The sequence below is a fragment of the Ciconia boyciana genome, chromosome 5 (genome assembly GCF_034638445.1).
Source record: "Ciconia boyciana chromosome 5, ASM3463844v1, whole genome shotgun sequence".
Taxonomy (NCBI): domain Eukaryota; kingdom Metazoa; phylum Chordata; class Aves; order Ciconiiformes; family Ciconiidae; genus Ciconia; species Ciconia boyciana.
Window position 1 is genome coordinate 25,283,606 of NC_132938.1, and position 23,525 is coordinate 25,307,130.

The window sequence follows — 23,525 nt, forward strand, 5'->3', positions numbered from 1 at the left end:
GTTTTATAAATACCTAAGTACTATTTTATTAGTATTTATTTGTATCATTCTACTTGCTATCTAGTTCTATCTATATTCTGTCTAAATACACTTTTTAAATACTAAAATAAACATAAAATAAAGGGTTTGAAAATGTATAGGTTTACAGGAGCTGAGCATCAAACTTGGAGGTTTTGATTGCTTAGGGTTTTTTGTCCCCCAGCTTTCCTCCTCCCATCGCCCAAAGCCTATTCTACAAAACAGCTCACTGCTTCAATATTCATTAAGCTGTTACAACTCTCAAGGATGATTTTGGAATGTCAAGGCTTTTAACAGGGCTCCATAAAACCTTCTACACTAAAAACAGAAGCAAAAAAATCAAACCTGAGCCACTAAACCTGTAACCTTTACTTTTTGATCCATTGCATCAGAATAGCACCAATGTTTGAGCACTCTTCCTGCTGATCATCAACAGCTGTTAATTAACAACAACTTTCCTCAAAAGTTATGCACCCCTGCTGAAACCACTGATGCCGCTATAACAAGAAGTACACACAAAGTTGGCTTATTCTCTCCTGCGCTATCTGAAACCTACATAATGAAAAACTGGACTGTATTTCCAGGTGTTCCACCTGGTTATTATAAAACCTGGGTGCAGTTCACAGCACTGAGCAATTTCTTGAGTGTGCTTTTACCACTAGGGCTCAGCCCACAAAGAGATAAGAGTTTTCTGTGACAACAAACACAGCGCTTAGATTTTCAGCCCTTGGCACTAAAGGCAAGGCTGACAACTGCCTCAGAGATTCGTAACCCTGAGGAAGAACTTCACTCTAGTTTAATGGTTAGACAGTTTACTAGGATTCTGGCTTACAGCCCTTTCCACAAACAGCATTAAAAAAAAATTAAAAATCAGTAGATCAGAAGCCCAATGTGCTTTGGGACAAGGCCCAAAATTTAGACAAGTGCTGTAATCCCCAGTTAGAGAATGGTGCTCCCTCTCTGGCCCAGTGAGAACTCAATTAGTTTGCAGCATCAGAAATTCTTCAACAGGAGAGCTTATTTGTTTCTCTAGCACTAAACAGCTAGGTCACTTTTTAGGGTAATGTGACCTTTTTATTTGAATCTTTACAGGCAGAGGAGGGAACTGAAACTGTATCTCCCACACATTAGCACTCTAACCATCAAATTATTTTCTAAAGACAGTAAGAAGGAAAAGAAGTATTACCACCTATTCCCAACAATCTACAATATGCATATCCCATATTACTTCATGTTAATGAGATTATATAAAGGTAGACACAGTTCTTGATGTAGGGAAAAAAAAAATCAATACAGAAGGGAAAAAAAGATTACGTGTTTTATGTTTTAAACAGCAAAAAGCCCTTTTGTCATAATACTTCTTACACATGGTTGAGATATATTAGAGCCCTCAGGCAAGAGGGTTTTCAAAATTGCAGGGGTTTTTCATTGTTGTTGAAAGGATGTTATTATTACACCTTCCTCCCTTGTCACATTTGTCATTTGTCTTCTTAAACTGCAACTGGTCAGGGAAACCTATCTTCCAATGTATCTGTAAAGCACCCATCCCAGAAACATCAGTCCTGACAAACACATAGGTAATTCAACATTAATGCAAAAACAAAGCAAACAAACACCCCAAGAAAAATCCCCCAAAAAGCAAACTAGCAGAACATCTACCATCTACAAGACACTATCACAATTTCAGAGGCCAAAACTTGAGCTGAGGGAAATCTAGTTCCTTTCCATTTACAGAATGTTCCTTCAAGTAGTAAGTGCAATACTAAGCAATAGACTACAAGCTTTCAAAGCAGCTTCATTTCTGTCCACTAAAAACTTATGATGGAAAAACAGTCAAAATTCAGTAGTTTCCTGTCTGCAGGTTTTCTTCATAAATATTTTTAAGGCATCCTACTAATGATGCTCACTCCCACTGCATCTCCCCAAAAAGTACTACAGAAGACATTCTGTGAGCATTTATAGCTAAATCTTCAATCTATACAGGTATTTACAAACTTATACTGCACTTCTAACATACCATTGTGTTAGAACAGAGCAGTAGTATTGCCTTGTATCTGTTCTCTGCTTCTCTTAGTGAGGTCTTTTTTTTTTTTTTTTTTAATGAATATAGCTACAGATACCCACAGCACAGAAGACAAGGTCTACACTTAGAGCAAGTAGTAGTGAGGTCTGTAGTTATTCCTTCCTTTCCTGAATAAGCTCAGTGCAGTTTCAGAACAATCCTCAAGAAAGTCCTGTCCAGCAGCAGTCCTCTGCCACAACAGGTGCCTTTGTTAACAACTGCAAAGTTGCTGGGAAATGCCTGTGATCAGGCATTAGTTCTGTTGATCATCCAATGCTTTCAAGTATTTGGACCCACACTAACATGTAGATTCTTCAAAAGCATATTTAAATAGGAGTTACGTGCTTTTACATGCTTTAATCTCCACAAAGGATCTTAAAGGCATACACCATGAGAATATGGACATAATCATACAAAAATATGTATATACCAACATAGGACACCGTGTCAAGATTTTAGGAGCAATAAACTCAACCACAAATCAGCCCAGATTTTTAAAATCTGCATCATTTTTTTGTTTAGATGGAAGAAAAATATAGGAACACAACTGGGGAGAAAAAGGTAATAAAAAGATAAGAAAATTATCTGATAACATCTCTCAAAAAAAAAAATCACAGAAGACTCATGTACACAGAAGACCATGTATATCTACGGTGATATACACACATTTTCACCCCACAAAGCTCAATTTATTGTAAAGTTGTTGGAAGTGCTCATTTCCACTTGGAATACTTTTAAAATTTGTGAGCTTTAGAAATATCTCAGGTGTTAGCCATTTGGACTCTTACTAAAAAGTCAGTGATACTTTTAAAAGATTTCTGGAATATTATCATTTAGATGGAAACTACTTTTTCACAGTTAGTAGCATTCATCTAAGTATAATTAAACATGTTTTTTATTTATCAATAACTGTTGTTAACTGAATAATTTTTCAGCAGTTCAGTTTTCTTCCTCTGTCAAACACTGAATAAAAAGATCAAGATAATCAGTATTTTCTTTATCTGAAAAAGGTCTACTTAATCAAAAGAGGATATGTCACGTCAAAGACATTTTATCTTTTAAAACGTAATGCAAGAAGTTAAAAAGAACCAAATTCATCCAAACCATACATATTCATGTTTTATCCAAATGCATGAAGTAAAAGTGAAATACCTTCTTTTAATTTCTTCTCTGTAAGAAGCTTAGCAGTATTAGAAGAAACTTTGTATAAGAATTCACAAAGAAAGGTGGAATGTGAAGAATCTTCAGAGAAGCCACTTTCAAAACAAGTATCATAGTTTGGGAAATCTATTAAAAGACAAAGTAGTAACATACAAAACTTCAGTTATATCAGTTATAATCATTTCTCCACAGGTCTTTCTAACTGCCTATCTGTACATATGCAATTGCTCTGTAATATCTTTACTCCAGCACAGATAAATCTTACTGATTTATTTTTATAATTAGAATAAAATGCTTACATATTCATCAAAAAAACATTGGTTCACATTTGTTACAACATTGCCATTGTCTACCACTGCTTGCCAATGTAATCTAAAATACAGTTTTATGGTGTAGTAAGCTTTTTTTTTCATCCCTTATGTAACATACTTCAGCAGAAGGGAATTGTTTCTCTGGAGGGCTTATCTAGAAGTTTACCACCAACTCTGGCAGCAGACAGACAATGATTCGGAGAATCACTGTCAACCTGCAATGACCTCCCTTTCTCTGAAGAGAAGAACAAACACTAGCACCAGCATACGGTGATGCTGCCTTGGCTGGAAGGCTAAAAGGAGAAAAGACACAGCCAATGAAGTGTTACTTTGCAGAGTGGCACGAGACAATGGAAAGTTGGTCCAGGAGTATGTCCACAATGCTGGCTGCAGAATAGCATAGCTAATTTTTTCCAGTGTAAAGCTGCAACTTTCATTTCCCAGATTGCTTCAGATACTCTACGGCCTTTTTAAAAGGTAAGCGCAGGCACATCCATACTCTAGAATTTATTTATTTTTCTATTTTTTAAGAATAGCTTTCTGTTTCAAAGAGCCTCATAACAGTTACACGCTGTGACCAGAACTGTTGACTTTCAAAGCCAGAGTTTATCACGTGCTCCAACCTGTAACAGAAGTTGTGATCGGAAAAAAAGATAGTTTGCTGGGATAGATCATATTACAGGTTCAAGAGGTGAGTTTTATTTTGGGAGGATAGTTTGTGAAAAAACAGGTAGGTCTGTGTGCAGTAGGGGTAGATATCAATTTAAGTAATTTTTAAGAAAAAACAAAGCCCAGACAAATACTTTAGATACATATTAACTGTATATACCCATTTTTTCTAGTAAAAGCCTAATAATATTGGCAGAACAGATGACGTTTTTCTTCTGTTATAAATAAGAGTACGAGCTCTATGAGTTATCACTGAGTTTTTTATTATTTTACGTCCTAAACTTGATGTCTGAGCAAAATAAAAGTAACTTGTACACAATTACATACGCTGTCTGCTGAAATACAGTTAATGCCATCACAACTCCCCCTTCGCTATACCACTGTTGTTCAACTCAATGACAATTTTTCTTCTAAATTCCTTTGTTCCCTTTTGCTCAATATAAAATTAGAAGATCAAAACAAAGAGAATATATCCTACCTGAGAACTTATTATGGTACAGGAATTCCATCTGCAGTCTTTGTCCAGCTTTCTTGGCTAATAAGTACGGAGTACTGTAAACAGGGTCTCCAGTGGCACACATAGCATCAGCCCCACTGAACAGCAACATCAGAGTTTCTAGCACATCTTGTTTAACTACGGCAGCACACAGGGCCTTATCATGGAGAGGGAAAACAAGAAGTCTGTTTAAATTTGAAAGTTAGTGGCAACAAGTACATGTCATTTAGATGCAAATCCTTTCACCTCCAATATAGTTCCCCTGCATTTTCAAAAAACATAAACATTGAGAAGTAGCAGGAATCATGAAGTGTGGTCTGAATCTAGAAAAAAGCAGAAACAACTAAAAAAGAAAACCCAACATCATCAACCCAAACCCTGCAAGACATTGCTGCCCCAGGTTTCACTTGGGAAGCACAACATGAATTAATACAACTGGAGGGGAAGCTTGTGGTTTATTTACGTGAAAAATTCCCCCTCATTTTCCTTCACACACCAAACTACTAAAGAAAAAAATCTTATTATTTCAGACCTCAAAAGTTCAACCAAAGAGACAAGATTTGATCCTTACACTCCTTACATTACTAGGAAACAGACTGAAATTCATAGGTAGTTTTTCAAAACTATGGTCGCAGTCGATAAGGCAACAATTCTTCAGGGTATCTTCATACTTGATCATCTTCCTTGAGATTTAAAGATCTCACTGTATCCTAAAACATCAGTCCCCTTTATTTTTTGTATACACGAAGACAGGCAAACATAACAATCTTCCCCCCCCCCACCACCCCTTTTTATTTTCTTTCAAAATGTTGGTCCAAAACCTTAAAACCAGGAGCAGCTACACAATTACAGCAGTCTATTCCATAACAATTTCTGTGATTTAGTATTTATTTCAATTATTTACTTAATGAATGAGGTTTTCTTAAATGATTAAGGCAGAGGTCACTCAACACAAGAAGAGTACTACTCTCAAATTCAGCTGCTCTAATAAACATATAAGCATCCAGTAGGCGCGAGATGACAGGGCAGACAGTTCAGTAAAAGTTCTAGAATTACTTGGCAATGACCACCTTATTACATCGTAATTTCATGTCTCTATAGACAATTTGACCATTACATCTGATATTTTTTCCCGGTAGTTAAATGATTAATTGACAGACACACTTCCCCCCCACCAACAAAAAAAAACAGACTTCAGAAAAATTAAGCCTGTAAAACACAGAGCTATTTTCTGTGGTCTGCAGTTACTATATTAAATAAAGTCTCTTGCACAGCTGCTACCAATAAATAGAAAACAATCCAAATGTTTTATTTTGCAAAGACAAAGAGCTCCCCGTGAAGCCCAGAAATGTTTCCCAGTTCCAATGAAATGCAGAAAACCTAAATTCAAGCTATACAGTGTGATGGTTCTTTGGCTAGAAGTGTTTTAATGACAACTATTCTTCTATGCCCCCATTTTAACTTCTTATGTGTATAACTACCATACAACTTATAACGGAAAATAACACTTCCTTTTTAACACAATAACCACTGAACAAATGAGATCTCTCTAGTTCAAACCACAATAACTTTTAAATGTTACTGCCTCCCCACAATCTCTGCATACCCTTAGAGACAAATTTGACTCATGCAATTGAATGCATTAGCATTGTAAAAATACATGCATTTAAACTCTGATATTCATAAACCCTAAACAATCATGACTCCAAAATCAACAGATATTAGAAGTCAGTCAAATGGACATCAAAAATTACACAGAAATTGGTAATTATAATTAGAATTTCCATTTTATAACTGTAAAGAATTGGTGTTATTTGTGTAAAAGGAAACACGGAGAACACACATTTTTCATCATTAATTTTAGCTTGTTTCATTTCCAGTTAGCTACAAGCTACTACATAAGTGTGCATGAGCTACTTTCACCATTGATAACACTGAATCATTTAATGTACTGCAATGTTAGATGTCAGACACAGAAGATACCAAAAACACATAAAGAAGGAATCTAAAGAAGTGAAGTGGGAATTTGCATCCCTAGAGTGTGTATTTGAAGAAGAATTGTTGTGTGCATTGATGGCTCTGGAAGATATGTTACAGGCACCATATTAGGTACTATAACCTTTTACAAACTGGAAAAACTAGGAACTAAGAAATCATGAAATTACTCCTGTAAAGTCTCCAAAACAACCCTTATTCAGCTCTGTGAGAATGTCACTCAGGATTCTGAATTTATTTCTCACCAGTTTAACAAGATGGCCAAATTGCACACAGATCCAATACAATACAAAAGGTATAGTATGGGCTTACCCTTTCTAGTATTACCTTATTTAACTGTTCCTTGGTTTTGTAGACAAAAGGTGCTTTCCTGAATTTTCCCTCTTTGTATTTTTGTGTAATGAATGCTATCCTTTTTTCTGCAGGGGCATCCATATGCAGCTCTTCATCTGGAGGAAGATTTCCTGCCCAAAAACTATTTGCCCTCTTATTTCCAATGATGATAAAGAGCTGGGTGAGGTGCAAGAAAAAAAACAAGCAAAACAGCACAAAGGATATGAAGCTAGCCTCTAAATAGTTTTCAGCTGCTAAAAGTTTAAAAAAAAAGTTATTAAAGAAAGGAAAATTGCCTGCAGGAGATGAAATGAAAGCCTATCTCAGTCACTGCTTATGGTCATCTATAAATGAATAATGAAGTCTGTAGTCATCACTTACCATCAATAGCAACTAAGCTTTACAAGGTTAACCAGTTATAGTATTTCAATACATATTAGAAAATACCAGTAATAGGTCAGAGAAGACTAGCATATGTTTTAAAGAAAACACTGATGACTCATCCCTTTCTGTCAGCACCCCTTTTTAACACCCCAAACAACTAAACTGGTAGTGAGAAGTTTCCTTTATTTTCCCCTTCCCAGTATTGCCCATCATGATTGCTCTCCAAAAGCATTTTCTTTCTTTTTCTCCCCAAAAACTAGATGCTTGGAGAAATACTAAGAGAAATTGGATAGATAGTTATTAAAACAAATGAGTATTTTGAATGACACAAAAGGTATATTATACCCAGAGACATCAAGTTTACTCTAACAGCAGCATGTTATTTAGCAGCTAATATGTTCAGTTTTCTTGTGAGTAAAGCAATAAAGAACATTCATACAGTAGTTTTCAAGATGGAAAAAAGAGTTAGAATATCACTACATACCTCAATAAGTTCATTGCTCCAAATGCTTGCATCCATTTTTAGACTCCGGACCTTTGAATCTCTTGGTCCTAAAGATCTGTGCTGTCCTGAAAATCCAAGGGTATTTTAACTTAATGAAAGCACTTAAACTGGGTTTCTGTTCTGCTGATGTAACAAAAATATTTAATGAAGACAGATTTATTCTAATTGCTATTTCTAAAAAAGGCTGGGTTTGACATTTGAATATAAAATAAAAGCACAAAAAAAACCCAAAATTTTTAAAAAAAAGTGGATTGCATTTGATAGTAATGAATATACAAAGTAGGCTGTCTGATGTAGAATACTTTTGGGAGGGTTTGTTTTGAAAGAAAGCCTAGAGTTATAAACTATTTTCCTGAATCTACTGCTTAAGCACATATTTAAATATAAAACATGACAGAACTAGATTTTTAGTAGTATCTGAAAAAGCTATCCCTATTGGCAGTAAAATATGCCCTGATGTAATAGAATTAATTCCCCAAATTTATACACTGAAAATTGTTATCCTTTGGCATCCAGCCCTGCAAAAGCCAGCCATTTCCCACAAAGTGCTAGAGTGTCTTAATTTCCACTAATTGTGAAGGATTATTCATCTGAAGGAAACCAATCACTTTACAGACCTGTCATTTATGCATGGAAGTGCTTTAGAATAAGGATGACCTTGGTATTAAAAAAAAGTTACATTCACTTTTTGTTTGTCAAAACTTTCACAAGGATGGCACTGTAAAAATAAAAAAGCCAATTCAAGGACATACACAGATATGCAAATATGACATTTTGCAGAACCCGCACAGCCTGTCATTAATTACTGTACCTGCGCACTTCTTACAAATGACAACACAGAGATTGATGGATGCCCAGTCAGGACTGGGAGCTTTACAGTCAGCACAGCTCCTGTTGGACTCATTGAACCAAATCTTCTCAGCTACTTCATAATCAGACAGAGTTTCTGCTATCGATTGCTGCAGTACTTCAATCCACTCTTGTTTCTCTCTTTCCGACTCTGCTGTAAAGCTGAAACAATTGACTTTTCTGTGTTATTGATCTTTATTTTAAAGCCCAATTAAACATAGTCTGTAGTCTCTCATTTATTACATTTACACTCAAAATCACAGTCAAAAAGTCTTCCCCTACACAGATATAAATACTAAGATGGAATGTATTATTTTGTATTTTTAGTCAATGAAAACTCCCTCTGTTTTTGTGTTCAGTTTTCAACAAAACCACTACTAGCATGAGCTACATAGCTTTTGTAATGTTCAAGTTACGTTACTTCCAATCTTTCTTATGTAACGCTCAACTTGAGTTACTTTCAATCTTTTTATGTTACCACATACCAAACTTAAAACCTGAACTTTAACAAAAGCATAGAATGACCTAAGGAAACATGGAGACTTCCCGAGGAGTAAAAATGGACTTGCTAACTACAACAGCCAAAAAATGCTTTTCCTTTAAATTGATCTTTTTGAAAAATATAAATAATAATAAGCAAACACCAACATGGTGATGGCTTAGAGAAATTCAAACTACCTATCTACCAACTAGCCACAGATTCAAATCACTGATCAAGACTAATTTACCCGCTACTTTAGTCAACTGAGAATGAAAGGAAATTCTTTGCTAATATTTAGCAAGCCCAGGAGAATGAAGGGATTTCTTCTTCTTTTGCATTACTGAGATTTAATTTAAGAAACACTACAACACTTAACAAAAGGCTTTTAGTAGCATATACTTTTATTTTCTTAAAAATCATTACAAGTCACAGCATCAGCCGAAGTGAAACTTCCTACTGATTTCAATGGAGGATTTCTACAAGGGATGGCACTTGACTGATTCTTTTCATTTCGAATAAAATGCTTAAAATTAAATGGATGCAGCATTATTTCACTACTGCAGTTTATTATTCTTTAAGATGGAGCCAAGTTGTTAAAGTGACTTTTTTTTTTTCCTTCTGCCCTTGCACAGAAAGAACAAAGAAAGCTACATAAAAATATAAATCTGTGGGCATAGGATGTCTAGTCAGGGAGGTAACAGATGAAGCACACAGCTAAACAAAGGAAAGAAAATCCTTCTGTTTTTAAAAAAATGCTCAGCATTCTTAATAAAAACATTACCTTTACATCCAAATTAGGTAAATCACTGGAGTATGAAGCAAGTATTTCTTTAGTGCGTTAGTTAGTTGTATATTTTGTAGTGTAAATATTAAAGTTCTCACCTAAAGCTTTTATAAGGAGTAATTATTTCAAAAGATTGCTTTGCAGTCCGATCCACTTGTTTTACATTGGCCACATTCATAGGGATTAAAGTGATACCAAATCCTGTCTTAAAATCCTAGGGAAAAGACAATAAAAGTTCAGGGTTTTATAATTCAAGAATCAAACATGTATAGAACAATTAAATCAGCATGGTCCAAAAATCCAAGGTCAGTAATACACATTTTGGCCACAACATGCAAACTTCTTCTAATTCATCAATGGATAAATAAACCCATACTAAATTTTGTCCAAACACTATGCTTCTAATTGCTAGAATGATCTTACTTGATAGTTAGTGGGAGAAAAAATGCACACTGTAACTATTAATAAAGGAAAGAAAAGGTTAAGTAACAGATTGCATTAAAATGTGGATCCAAAACTATGGAATTATCTAGCTTAAATGATGCTTTAGTGACTAAACAATGTTTATACATCTAAATTCTTCTCATTAACAGCAGTTTTGCCTGCTTTTAAACAGGCTGTTTTAACAAAATAAAACATGTATGAAATTATTTCTTAAACCTTTGGTTGCTCATGCTTCTGATGTAGTACATGAACTAAACGTGTCAAACATGTCTTTGAAAAAAAATCCTATACAGCAGCTAAAATAAACAAGGGGTTATCTGTGACTCAGTTACAAATGCTAAGCATTTTTGCCTTAAACCAGGAAAAATTATTTTTCTCCCCTGCCCCATGGAACAATGTACTTAAAATAAAAATCAATCTTACATTAACATAGTTGGGAAATAAAATGTTCATTTGAGGCTCTCTCAAATACATGCATTTTGGAAACACCGATAGGCATGTACATTATTTCTGATCTACTCGGAACACCATCAGTATCTTCTTCTTAAACTGATTTAGATGTTCATCTAATGGCAGTCACTTTCACAAGTTTAATTTCTGGAAATACTAACATACTTCTTGGAAACAGTAAATGCATCAGAAACAAAAAACAAACTACATCACCCAATCAAAAAGCCAAATCCACATACCTTACCATCTGCAAGGTGTTCACTAAGTTACCTCTCACGTAACTAGTTAGGTATGGGCTGATAAAAACACAAGCACTGGAGGGGAAAAGCTTCAGAGTTACCTGCCTATGCAGAGGGGATTGTTTTTCTAGTAAATACATATTTAAACCTGCATCACTGACAAGCTGCTCTTCATAAGATTTTCAAATTCTGTGAGCATTAAAGCTCACATGGAGAAGATACTTCACAAAACCCTCTTCACTTCATTCCCTTATTTCAGGTATGAGCAAATAAAAATATCATTTTAGCCATGATTGATAAGGCTACATCTGACATAGAACACACATATGGGTCTAGGCACAAGTGGAATTACTAATTATATCACATTAGGGTAACAAAGGGCATTGCAGACAATTATGCCCCAAAAGGCATTTGGGGCAATGGAAAGTGTCCATTTTAAGCCAAGATTTTTAAAATGCCATTAATTTCCACTAATTAAACATAGTGTGGGATAAGTCAGCTCAAGTTTCCTTGCAAGACTTCTTAAGAATTTTTTTTTTTTTTTAACCTTCTGTTACCTTTGACAGTAACGGTGTGGAACCCAGGTGTGGATTTCAGTGCAAATCTTTTTATAAAGTAATAACTTTTCAACAAGTGCCCTGGCTTAGCCACTCCTCATATAATACATTTTTTAATATTTCTACCTTTCTTCTACCCTCGTATCCTGTAACATCAACATTTTTATTCTCCCACCTCATCTTCAGCCCCCATCCCATTTTCCTATAAATCAATGGTTTTCATACTGACTTATCTGCCTTAGAAGAGAGCAGAGAGTTCTGTGAAGCCTATACAGTCCCTAATTCATCCTCAAAGATCATTTCTATGGGCAAGTAGTGGGCAGAATAATCTCTTTTCAAGTATGAACTTGACAGCATGCTCTGTAGCAGGGAAGCATTCTTAAAGTCAGACATCACCATTGAGAAAAACAGAAGCATGAAATATAGGGTAAAAAAAAGTACTGAGGATAGGAAAATACTACAATTTTATTTCTATCAGCAGCAATGCCTTAAATTAAAGGAGCAAAATGAAAAAAATAACCTTTAACTTTCTAGAATTACGTGGTTTGCGCTTCTGAGATGTAAACTGGATGCAGGTTTCATTTCCTGGTTTCAATTATTTCAAATAATTGGCCTTAAGAAAGTCCTTAAAGGACAGGTAACAAGACTATACTTGTACCTGAACAATACTGCAATGCATTCTTTGTTTATTTAATAACAGCTGAATGACTGCCAGAAGCCATGGTTAACAGGAGTTCAATATACTCTTAGGTCCACATTAGAATTTACTGAAGGTAAATATTGAGTAATGAAGACAACTAAAATAATAACTACCATATTGAGCCAGATCAAAAGTTCACCTAGTACAGCAGCTTCCCTTTAAACACTTGCTACTGGCAACTGTCATAAAAAGAACATAAATATGAAAACGTACATTCTCATCTTCCCAAATAAGCTTCTAGCAATCCAAGGACTTACAGCTTGGAAAGTCCCTGAAAGAGAGACGCAGGCAAGCTACCACACTTACTAGCCATTAACTGCCGCATCCTAAAGGAATTTAAACAAATTCATGCTTTGAGGCCTCCGCAGCACCCTACTTCATAAATTTCCAAAATACTAATTGTGCAAGTAAGTAGTTCCTTTTGTGCATGCACGTTGGGTTTTTTTTCTCCTGGTAACTAAGAATTTCATTACATGACGTTACAGAAAAGAAAGAGTAACTAAACTTTATTCATCTATGTATTCCATACCATTCCTTCTTGAAAATGTCTATCCTGTATTTCCTTTAGTCTCTTCCTTTCTATGCCTTCAAATACTGCCATGGTTTAACCCCAGCCAGCAACTAAGCACCACGCAGCCACTCACTCGCTCCCTTCCCCCCACAGTGGGTTGGGGGAGACAATCAGAAGAGTAAAAGTGAGAACACTTATGGGTTGAGATAAGAACAGTTTAATAATTGAAACAAAATATAATAATAATCATTTTAGAAATTGTAATGAAAAGTAAAATAACAAAAGAGAGAGAAATAAAACCCAAGACAGACAAGTGATGCAAATGAAAAACAATTGCTCACCACCAACCGACCGATGCCCTGCCAGTCACCGAGCAGCAGCCCCCCGGCCAGCTTTCCCGGACATCATACTGAGCATGACATCATGTGGTATGCAATAGCCCTTTGGCCAGTTTGGGTCAGCTCTCCTGGCTGTGCCCCCTCCCAGCTTCTTGTGCATCTCCAGCCCTCTCAGTCAGTAAAGCATGAGAAGCTGAAAAGTCCTCGACTTAGTGTAACAACTTAGCAACAAGTAAAACACCAGTGTGTTATCAACGTTATTCTCATACTAAATCCAAAGCACAGCACTATACCCACTACTAGGAAGAAAATTAACCCTATCCCAGCTGAAACCAGGACAGTATCCACCCTTTATTCTATACCATCTACGTCATGCCCAGGTCCCACACTTTCCAATACATCCCAATTAATCACCACCACCTTTCCTGTCTTTTGATATATACACACAGAGGTATCATTCCCTTGGTCTACGGGCCATCCCTCTAAAATGTCTGTTGGACTCACTTAGTCCATGACTTTGGGCTCCACCTGGCATAACAGTCTTTCATGGTAGGAGAGATGGTGTGTGGTGTTGGATTGTTGCATGATGAAGCCAGTTCTGGTTCCATCACCACTGCACTTGTCCGGTTCTATCACCACTGCACTTTGCTTGGTTTTCATCAAAGTTCATTCTTCATTAATCTGGGTGATTCTTACTGTAATACCATTGATGTGGCATATAACAGCTGTAGTAGCAATGACATACAGTATTGCATAGCAATTAACATCATACCATTCAGTTCATTGGCTATTCTCACCCAAAATCAAATCCCCTTGAGGTACACAGCGGACTTCCCCATCCTTTTGCATCACCCACCAAGTGCACCCAAGTCCTTCAGCAAAAGCAATCCCACAAATGGGTTTGCCTTTGCCCGAGGCAGGAGTAACCCAGACTGTCTTCCCCAGCATATCTTTTATGTGCACTACAGGGACTTTATCCCCTTCTACAGTACATAAAAGTTTTGATTGGGCAGGGCCAGCTCGATTGACACAGGGCCAGATCCCCTAGTGTTGACTAACCAGGTGGCCTTTGCTAAATGTGTATCCCAATGTTTGAATGTCCCAGCACCCATCGCTCGCAGTGCAGTCTTTAACAGTCCATTGTATCATATGATTTTCCTGAGGCTGGTGCATGATAGGGGGTGTGATATACCCACTCAAGGCCATGCTCTTTGGCCCAGGTGTCTATGAGGTTGTTTTGGAAATGAGTCCTGTTGCCTGACTCAATTCTCTCTGGGGTTCCATATCGCCATAGGACTTGCTTTTCAAGGGCCAGGATGGTGTTCCGGGCAGTAGCATGGGGCACAGGATATGTTTCCAGCCATCCGGTGGTTGCTGCCACCATTGTAAGCACATGGCACTTGCCTTGGCGAGTTTGTGGGAGTGTGATATAATCGATCTGCCAGGCCTCCCCATATTTCTATTTCAGCCATCATCCTCCATACCAGAGAGGCTTTAACCGCTTGGCTTGCTTGATTGCAGCGCATATTTCACATTCATGGATAACCTGTGCAATAGCGTCAATGGTCAAGTCCACTCGTCGATCACGAGCCCATCTATATGTTGCATCTCTTTCTTGATGGCCTGAGGTGTCATGGGCCCACCAAGCTATAAATAATTCACCCTTATGTCGCCAGTCCAGATCTACCTGAGCCACTTCAATCTTAGCAGCCTGATTCACCTGCTGGTTGTTTTGATGTTCTTCAGTGGCCCAGCTCTTGGGTACATGAGCATCTACATGATGTACTTTTACAACCAGGTTTTCTATCCGGGCAGCAATATCTTGCCATAATTCAGCAGCCCAGATGGGTTTACCTCTGTGCTGCCAGGCTTCCATTGTTGTAGCCACCCCCACAGAGCATTTGCCACCATCCATGAGTCAGTATAGAGATAGAGCACTGGCCATTTTTCTCTGGCAATGTCTGCCAGAGAAAGACTGCCAGACTGGCAATGTCTAAAGCCAGCTGGATGGCTTTCACCTCTGCAAATTGGCTCGATTCACTGTCTCCTTCAGCACTTTCTGTGACTTGTCATGTAGGACTCCATACAGCAGCCTTCCATCTCCGATGCTTTCCTACAAGACAACAGGACCCTTCAGTGAACAGGGCATATTGCTTCTCATTTTCTGGTAGTTTATTATACAGTGGGGCCTCTTCAGCACATCACCTCCTTCTCTGGCAATATTCTGAAATCTTTGCCTTCTGGCCAGTCCATAATTACTTCCAACATTCCTGGGTGATTGGGGTTTCCTATCCAAGCCCGTTGTGTGATCAGTGCAACCCACTTACTCCACATAGCATCGGTTGCATGATGTGTACAGGGGACCCTCCCTTTGAACATCCAGCTCAGCACCAGCAGTCAGGGTGCCAGGAGAAGCTGTACCAACCACTTCCAAGTGCTTCAGTACCAACCACTTCCAAAGCAGCTCAAACCCCTTCATATGCTGCCAATATCTCTTTTTCTGTTGGAGTATAGCGGGCCTCGGATCCTCTGTATCGCCCACTCCAAAACCCTAAGGGTCGACCTTGAGTCTCCCCTGGTGCTTTCTGCCAGAGGCTCCAGGTTGGGCCATTCTCCCCGGCTGTTGTGTAGGGCACATTTTTTACATCTTGTCCTGCCCAGACTGGCCCAAGGGCTATTGCATGAACTATCTCCCATTTAATTTGTTCAAAGGCTTTTCATTGCTCAGGGCCCCATTTGAAATTGTTCCTTCTTCTGGGTCACTTGATTGATAGAGAGGGCTTATGATCAGACTGTAATTTGGAATAGGCATTCTCCAAAAACCCACAACACCTAAGAAAGCTTGTGTTTCCTTTTTGCTAGTTGCTGGAGACATGGCTGTTATTTTGTTGATCACATCCATTGGGATCTGACGACGTCCATCTTGCCATTTTTTTCCTAAAACCTGGATCTCCTGTGCAGGTCCCTTGACCTTACTTTGTTTTATGGCAAAACCAGCTTTCAGGAGGATCTGGACTATTGTCTTCCCTTTCTCAAAAACTTCTTCTGCTGTGTTGCCCCACATGATAATGTCATCAATGTATTGCAGATGTTCTGGAACTTCACCCTGTTCCAGCGCTGTCTGGATCATTCCATGGCAAATGGTGGGGCTGTGTTTCCACCCCTGGGGCAGTCGATTCCAGGTGTACTGAACGCCCCTCCAAGTGAAAGCAAACTGTGGCCTGCACTCTGCTGCCAAAGGGATTGAGAAAAACGCATTAGCGATATCAGCTGTGGCATAGCACTTGGCTGCCTTTGACTCCAGTTCATATTGCAGTTCCAGCATGTCCGGCACGGCAGCACTCAGCGGCAGCGTGACTTCATTCAGGCCATGATAGTCTACTGTTAGTCCCCACTCTCCGTTAGACTTTCTCACTGGCCATATGGGACTGTTAAAGGGTGAACAAGTCTTGCTGATCACTCCTTGGCTCTCCAGTCTTGGAAAATCAGCTTATGGATGGGAATCAGAGAGTCTCAGTTGGTGCGATATTGCCACCGGTGCACTGTTGTGGTAGGGATCGGCACCTGTTGTTCTTCAGCCCTCAGCAACCCCACAACAGAAGGGTCCTCCGAAAGACCAGGCAAGGTAGACAGCTGTTTAATCTCCTCCGTCTCCAAGGCAGCTACACCAAAAGCCCACCAGTACCCTTTTGGGTCCTTGAAATACCCTCTCCTGAGGGAGTCTATGCCAAGGATGCACAGTCTCTGGGCCAGTCCCAATGGGGTGCTTTTGCCACTCATTCCCACTTAGGCTCACTTCGGCCTCCAATCCAGTTAGCTGTTGGGATCCCCCTGTCGCTCCAGAAATACAGATGGGTTCTGCCCCTGTATAGCTCGATGGCATTAGGGGACACTGTGCACCAGTGCCTACTAGAGCCTTATACTCCTGTGGTCTGATGTGCCAGGCCGTCGAATCCACACAGTCCAGTAAACCTGGTTGTCCCTTTCCTCCACCTGGCTGGAGGCAGGGCTCCCCTAGTCCTGGGTATTCGTTATCCACTTCTTGTAAATGCCAATCAAAAGTCCCTTTATTAAGACTGGAAGTAAGATCAGCCCTTCTACTCTGTCTGGGGAACTTCCACTGGAGACTGGAGCAGCGATTTTCCTGGAAGAACCCCCCTGTGTGATTGTTTTTCCTTGCAACTCACGTACCCGTGCCTCTAGGGTCGAGGCAGGTTTTCCATCCCACTTCCTCATGTCCTCTCCGTGGTCACGCAGGTAAAACCACAGGGTGCCCCGTGGAGGGGCACTTACTCCTAATAGCTGAGACTCTGGTCCGTACAGGTGGGGAGTAGGACCTATCCTCTTTGAATCGTTGGAACTCCCGGGACAGTTTCTCCACAGCTGAGACGAGGGAGGAGGAGATACCTTCTTCATATTCCCGGAGCTGGCTAGCCGCTTCATCCACCATTGGTCCCTCTTCATCTTTCCAGGTCAGTACTGCCAATCAGTTGGCATATGATGCTGGTGCGCTCCGTATCAACTTCCGCCACGTGGGTCGTGTGCACTGGACCTCATCTGGATCTCTGGGTAACCACTCGTTGTCCAGGTCACCATAAATCACCTCCAGCATGGCTAATTCCCTCAGGTACTGGATACCTCTCTCCATGGTGGTCCATTTGCCTCAGCGATATATAACAACTTCCTTGAAGGGATATCTTTCCTTCATGCCTGACAGGCGCCGCTTCCAGAGGCTGAGGGCTGGTTCCCCTTTTCCAGTCGCTTTGTCAATGCTCCCTTCCCTAGAAAGGGATCCCAGCTGTTTGGCTTCCTTACCCTCTAATTCCAGGCTACTGGCCCCGTTATCCCAGCATCGGAGCAGCCGGCTGACAATGTGCTCACGTGGACGACGGCTGAAATCTTTTCACGTCTCACAGCTCACTTGGGGATAGGGATCGGGTGATTTCTGTCCCGTTTATGAGCTCTTCCTCCTCCTCTCCTCATGATGGCCCTGCTTTTTCATCATCCCTTTCTAAACGAGCTGACTTTCGCTTCCAAGAGTTCTTATTGTGTATAGGGGCGACTGATACCGGCAGGGGTTGGTTCTCTGGTTCAGCCGCAGTGCCTGTCGCAGGGATTGGAGTAGCCGCAGCGCCTGTTGCCAGGGTTGGAGTAGCTGCAGTGCCTGTCATTTTGTCGTCAGATCCAGAGACCTTCTCTTCCCCCTGAGGGTCCTGAAGAGTGTTGAACAGGGCTCGGTAGGCATGGGCCAGGCCCCAGCACATTGCAGTGATTTGTGTCTCCCTAGAATTGCCAGGATGACAGCATACTTCTTCCAACTATTCTACTAACTTTTCAGGATTCTGCACTTGTTGAGGGGTGAAGTTCCAAAACACTGGAGGTGACCACCGTCCTAGGCATTTGCCCATGCTATCCCACACACCCTGCCATGCATAACTATCCAGCCTCGGGGCAGATCTCTGGGTGGTATTCTTAAATAGTTGTTTGACCTTAAACAAGGCCTGAAACACATTCAGGAGACAGCAATAGGAACATGCTGGTCTGAACATCCTAAGGATATTCAAAATTCTCAAGAGCTATTGTAACTAGCCTGGAGGAGAAGGGGAAGGTGAAGGAAGGTGCCTCCCCCGTAGTTTGGCTCTCTGAGGAGAAGAGGTAAAAAGTGTAATTATTAATAGTTTCTGTGAGATGGCTCCTGAAGTACGGGAATGACAGCCGTGCGGAGTACAATCTCACGACCAAGAATGTTATCATACCATAAGCCAGCGTTACACAGTACAGCAAAGCAGTAACTTTAATCCAGCTCCCAGAGGTGATAAACAGCACCACAGGGAGAGCGCGCGGCAAGAAAGGTGTGACAGAACATAGCTCTGAGAACAAGCACAACAACTCTGAGAGCAAAGGAATCAACATTCTGACCAGTGACTATCAAACCAATATAATGAATGCTTATCAGAAATTTGTTCTAACATGCTCTGGTCAGACCTGTCGTTGTCTCAAGCCTTTGTGCCCCACAGGACTGTTGTGGCTTATCCCCAGCCAGCAACTAAGCACCATGCAGCCACTCGCTCGCTCCCTTCCCCACAGCGGTATGGGGAAGAGAATCGGAAGAGTAAAAGCGAGAACACTTATGGGTTGAGATAAGAACAGTTTAATAATTGAAATAAAATAGAATAATTTTAGAAATTGTAATGAAAAGTAAAATAACAAAAGAGAGAGAAATAAAACCCAAGACAGACAAGTGATGCAAATGAAAAACAATTGCTCACCACCAACCGACTGATGCCCAGCCAGTCGCCGAGCAGCAGCCCCCCAGCCAGCCTTCCCCTAGTTTATATACTGAGCATGACATCACGTGGTATGCAATAGCCCTTTGGCCAGTTTGGGTCAGCTCTCCTGGCTGTGCCCCCTCCCAGCTTCTTGTGCATCTCCAGCCTTCTCAGTCGGTAGAGCATGAGAAGCTGAAAAGTCCTTGACTTGGTGTAAGCACTGCTTAGCAACAACTAAAACGTCAGTGTGTTATCAACATTATTCTCATACTAAATCCAAAACACAGCACTATACCCGCTACTAGGAAGAAAAATAACTCCATCCCAGCCAAAACCAGGACAAACAGGTAGCTGCGCCCACTTTCCTTGGAGCAAAACGGGAGCAGGCTGCACGGAAGCACCCTGCAGGCCAAAGATTGCATCAATTTATGTCCGTTAAGACAGACACCAAACTTTGTTGTACTGAACTTAAGAATGCAGAACTAAGAAAGCACTCTAGAAGTGAAATGCATTAATTTTAAAGTCTTTACCTTTAGCTGAAGCACCAACCCTCCAAAATCTGCACATCTATCCAGTGTATGAATAATCCCACTGAAGAGAGAATAACTATTACCATGTTTTAAATTCAGCAAGTGCATAAGAACTTACAGTACTGAATTTCAGTGTGAGGAATGTCAGAAAGGTTAAGAAATTAGAAGTGAGGAATATACTTTTCAGAACTGAAGGTGGTGGCAAATTAACCAATTTCATCGGTACATTAGAGTGAAGTTATTTCTGTAATGGTCCAAACAAACTCTTTACGGTAACTATACAACCAGGCATAAACCAGGCGTTGTGAGCGACAGGCACACTGGAATCTAATTTTCAAGATTCAGAATTATATGCTTTCAGGAGTGCAGTCTTGTTCTCTCCTTCAGAAACAGAAGTGGGAATTGGTACAGGGAAGAAAGAAATGCTCCACTTCGAAAGATATATCCATTCACTTTGAGTGCACAAGAGGACAATAGGGCCATTCAAGCACTATACAAAATGTACTGACAGCAAGACCAAGCAGTATCTTTTCAAAATAAGAATTGTCTTACTTCTACAGACCGAAAGCTCATTGTTTCAGATAGATTAAACTGTGTTAGACTTTCTGATGAAATAAAAGTTTAAGATTCAAAAACGGACAGAGAGAGCTGTTTTCATTTTTTTTTTTTTTAAATAGAGATATGTCTTAAATGTCTATATTTATACTGTCTTCATGAATTTGAAGAAAGGTTGAAGAATGGGTTGACAATAAACTTTTTTTAAAAAAGAACAAATTCTTTACAGATATAATGATAGATCAAAAGTATTCACTGAACAGCGCAGTTAACTGAAAGCTAAAAATACTAATTGGGGAAAGTAGTTAACTATGAGATGAGTACTGGCTTTCTGGTAAGCTGTTATCCCTTCCTGAAGGAGGAATGATTATAATGTGTGAGTCCCACTGACATTATCACCCCATCTGAAAAAGACATAACCTATGAAAACCTGTCATCTATATATAAAAACTGTGATGTTATATACCTTTTTTTAAACATACCTTTAATGTGTATCCATAAAGTGCATATCACTGTAAAAAACTGCTTTCTCTGTTATGTATTACCTTTTCATAGGCAAAAGCTACCCTGAGACAGGCTTTACTAACCTTTCTTCAATTCTATTCTGGATGAAATTCAAGGAACTTCAAAATAATGTATCACCACTGTTTTACAGACACAGATAAACACCAAGGTTAAGGAAAACAAGTACATGTATGAATAAAATCATGCAGCTACATCTAAACAAGTCTAATTTTCAGAGTTGCTGAACACATAACTTCTGGTATGTTGTCTTAAAAAGACAGGCCTAGGCATCTTTCTCTATGGAATTCTTAAACAAACCTGTAATCAGAGGCTGAATCTTGTGGCTCTCAGTTAATGAACAGACCTTCTCTACAAAATTACTCCTCCCTGGAAATTATAATACTTTTTCTTTCTTTCTTTCTTTCTTTTTTTTTTTCTTCTCTTGCACTTAGTTTTGCACTAGTAACACTTGGGCTGGCATTCTTGTTGGTTTAGTCAAACAAAAATTCATCTGAACACAGGAGTTCTAGAGCTGCTGCTTGTATTCCTCAACTTTTACTGTTTTAGCAGTTATAATCATGTCTTTGGATGCGCTGTCTTCTATGAATCTAACATTACTCCCACTATATATAAATTTTATTTAAAAAAAAAATTGTCTCAGGAAGATATCTCGGAAAAAGCTAACAGAAAAACCCAACCACAATTATAAGTTTACCCTTACCCCTCACATAAAAATTCTTGGAAATCCCAAGTTTTATTTTAAAGGTTAACTAGCTCTATTATTTTCACTTTAGAAATATCAGTCCATATTTTATCTCAGTTTTTTGCTGGAGGACTAAGGGGATAACAGCAACAGCAGAGAAAAAGGAAAATTACTGCCATGATTTCAAGAGAATATATTTCTACATACACACACACATGCATATACATACATATGTAAAGATATATCTGTAGCATATTTTGAAGTACAGAAGTACAGAACTTTGAAGTACAGAAATAGTACTGGTGTATGCTGGGAGCATAGTGCTTTTGGAAATTGCTACATCAACTGAGTATTCTCACTGCATATCGGTTTCCTTTCTGTGAACTAAGAGATCTCGGTCCCTTTGCTTTTTTGTCTTTGGCAGTCAGATCTTGAGGTCATGCAATATTTAAGGGTGTGTGCGCACAGATACACACCCACATATATAATAAGGCCCCAATAATGGTAAGAGGTACTAGATAATACAAGAAAAATATACTACATATAAACATATATATACACACATGTATGTATATGTGTGTGTTTATCTATGCACACGTTTGTTTTGTTGTTTTTTTTTTAACATCCATCTTTCTTTCCATCCTACCATTAATTTACAAAAGGCCCATCCATATTTCTGACACTACTCTTGTCCTACTGCCCATACACAGAAGGTTCTTGACCTTTAATCACAATATCTCTGATCAGAGTTCCAAAATACGACCTCACATGTTTCCTTGAATTTACCTTTGCTATTTGCAATAGCTCTTTAGGTTTACTTTGGGGAAGCTACCATGAAGTTCATGACAATTAGACTAAGACTTATTTCTGAAAGATCTGAGAATTCCCTTAACAATTTAACATGATTTAGACTTTTCCTTCATTCTAGCCCCATGGCATTTGATTCCCTTCAAACAACAAAATTATTCCAGAGAGATTAAAAGCCAGTAACTAGAATCCTTCAGATAAAGCAGTCATAGTTTCTCTCCTCTCCTCCTTAATTGGAGGTACCTATTTCAGCCTTTCCAGCTAATAAGGAAGGCTTATTTCTGCAACAGAAAGGTGGGAAAAATTTGTTTCCATTTTAATGAACAATTAAGACATATTTATGTATTAGAGTTTGAGAAACAGTGACTAGTAATGCAGAAATTGCTTTGATGATATTAATTCTATTAATTCTTCTCCACAAGTTTATATTGGTTTCCTTTCCTTTTAAACTATACTTACGCTTAGCCTCCCCAGTTACCTTTCATCAGGCTCTTCAAATCTTTAGAGACTTACATCCCTCATCACAGCCTAAAATCTTTTAATATAGATTTTAGGTGATAGTTACATATCATGGGTTGGAATAAAAACTACCATAAGTAAAGACATATATACTCTCTCTTACAGTCTTCCTAATGAGGTCTCAAAAATGAAACTGCAGTGAAGCATATAGTATATAATTACACACACAAAAAAACGATGTTAAAAGAACATGAAGTTTGCCAACTCAAGCCCTGATGAGCGAGGAGATGCTAGGATTCAAACTGTCTGTGCATGTTAACTCTGCAGCTTCATGCTCATCTGTTATGATATGTGAGGTAGTCACATCATCAATTTGAGGCTCTTTACTTAGCTAAGCAAAATTCCTGTGTC

At 39.0% G+C, this 23,525-nt stretch overlaps 1 protein-coding gene across 8 annotated transcripts in view; it reads right to left on the reverse strand.

The window, feature by feature from the left end:
* ARAP2 (ArfGAP with RhoGAP domain, ankyrin repeat and PH domain 2) overlaps positions 1-23,525 on the reverse strand; it is a 141,263-nt gene that overhangs the window by 63,373 nt on the left and 54,365 nt on the right. For all 8 annotated transcript variants that reach the window (XR_012042536.1, XM_072861829.1, XM_072861830.1 and 5 more), the window contains 6 exons: positions 10,147-10,262; positions 8,746-8,945; positions 7,914-7,999; positions 7,040-7,222; positions 4,700-4,874; positions 3,233-3,367 (listed from right to left, as the gene is read on the reverse strand). Coding sequence is in view for 7 of the 8 variants with exons in the window: in XM_072861829.1 (XP_072717930.1) it covers positions 3,233-3,367; positions 4,700-4,874; positions 7,040-7,222; positions 7,914-7,999; positions 8,746-8,945; positions 10,147-10,262 (895 nt within the window). In the remaining variant the exon portion in view is untranslated. The remainder of the gene's footprint in view (positions 1-3,232; positions 3,368-4,699; positions 4,875-7,039; positions 7,223-7,913; positions 8,000-8,745; positions 8,946-10,146; positions 10,263-23,525) is intronic.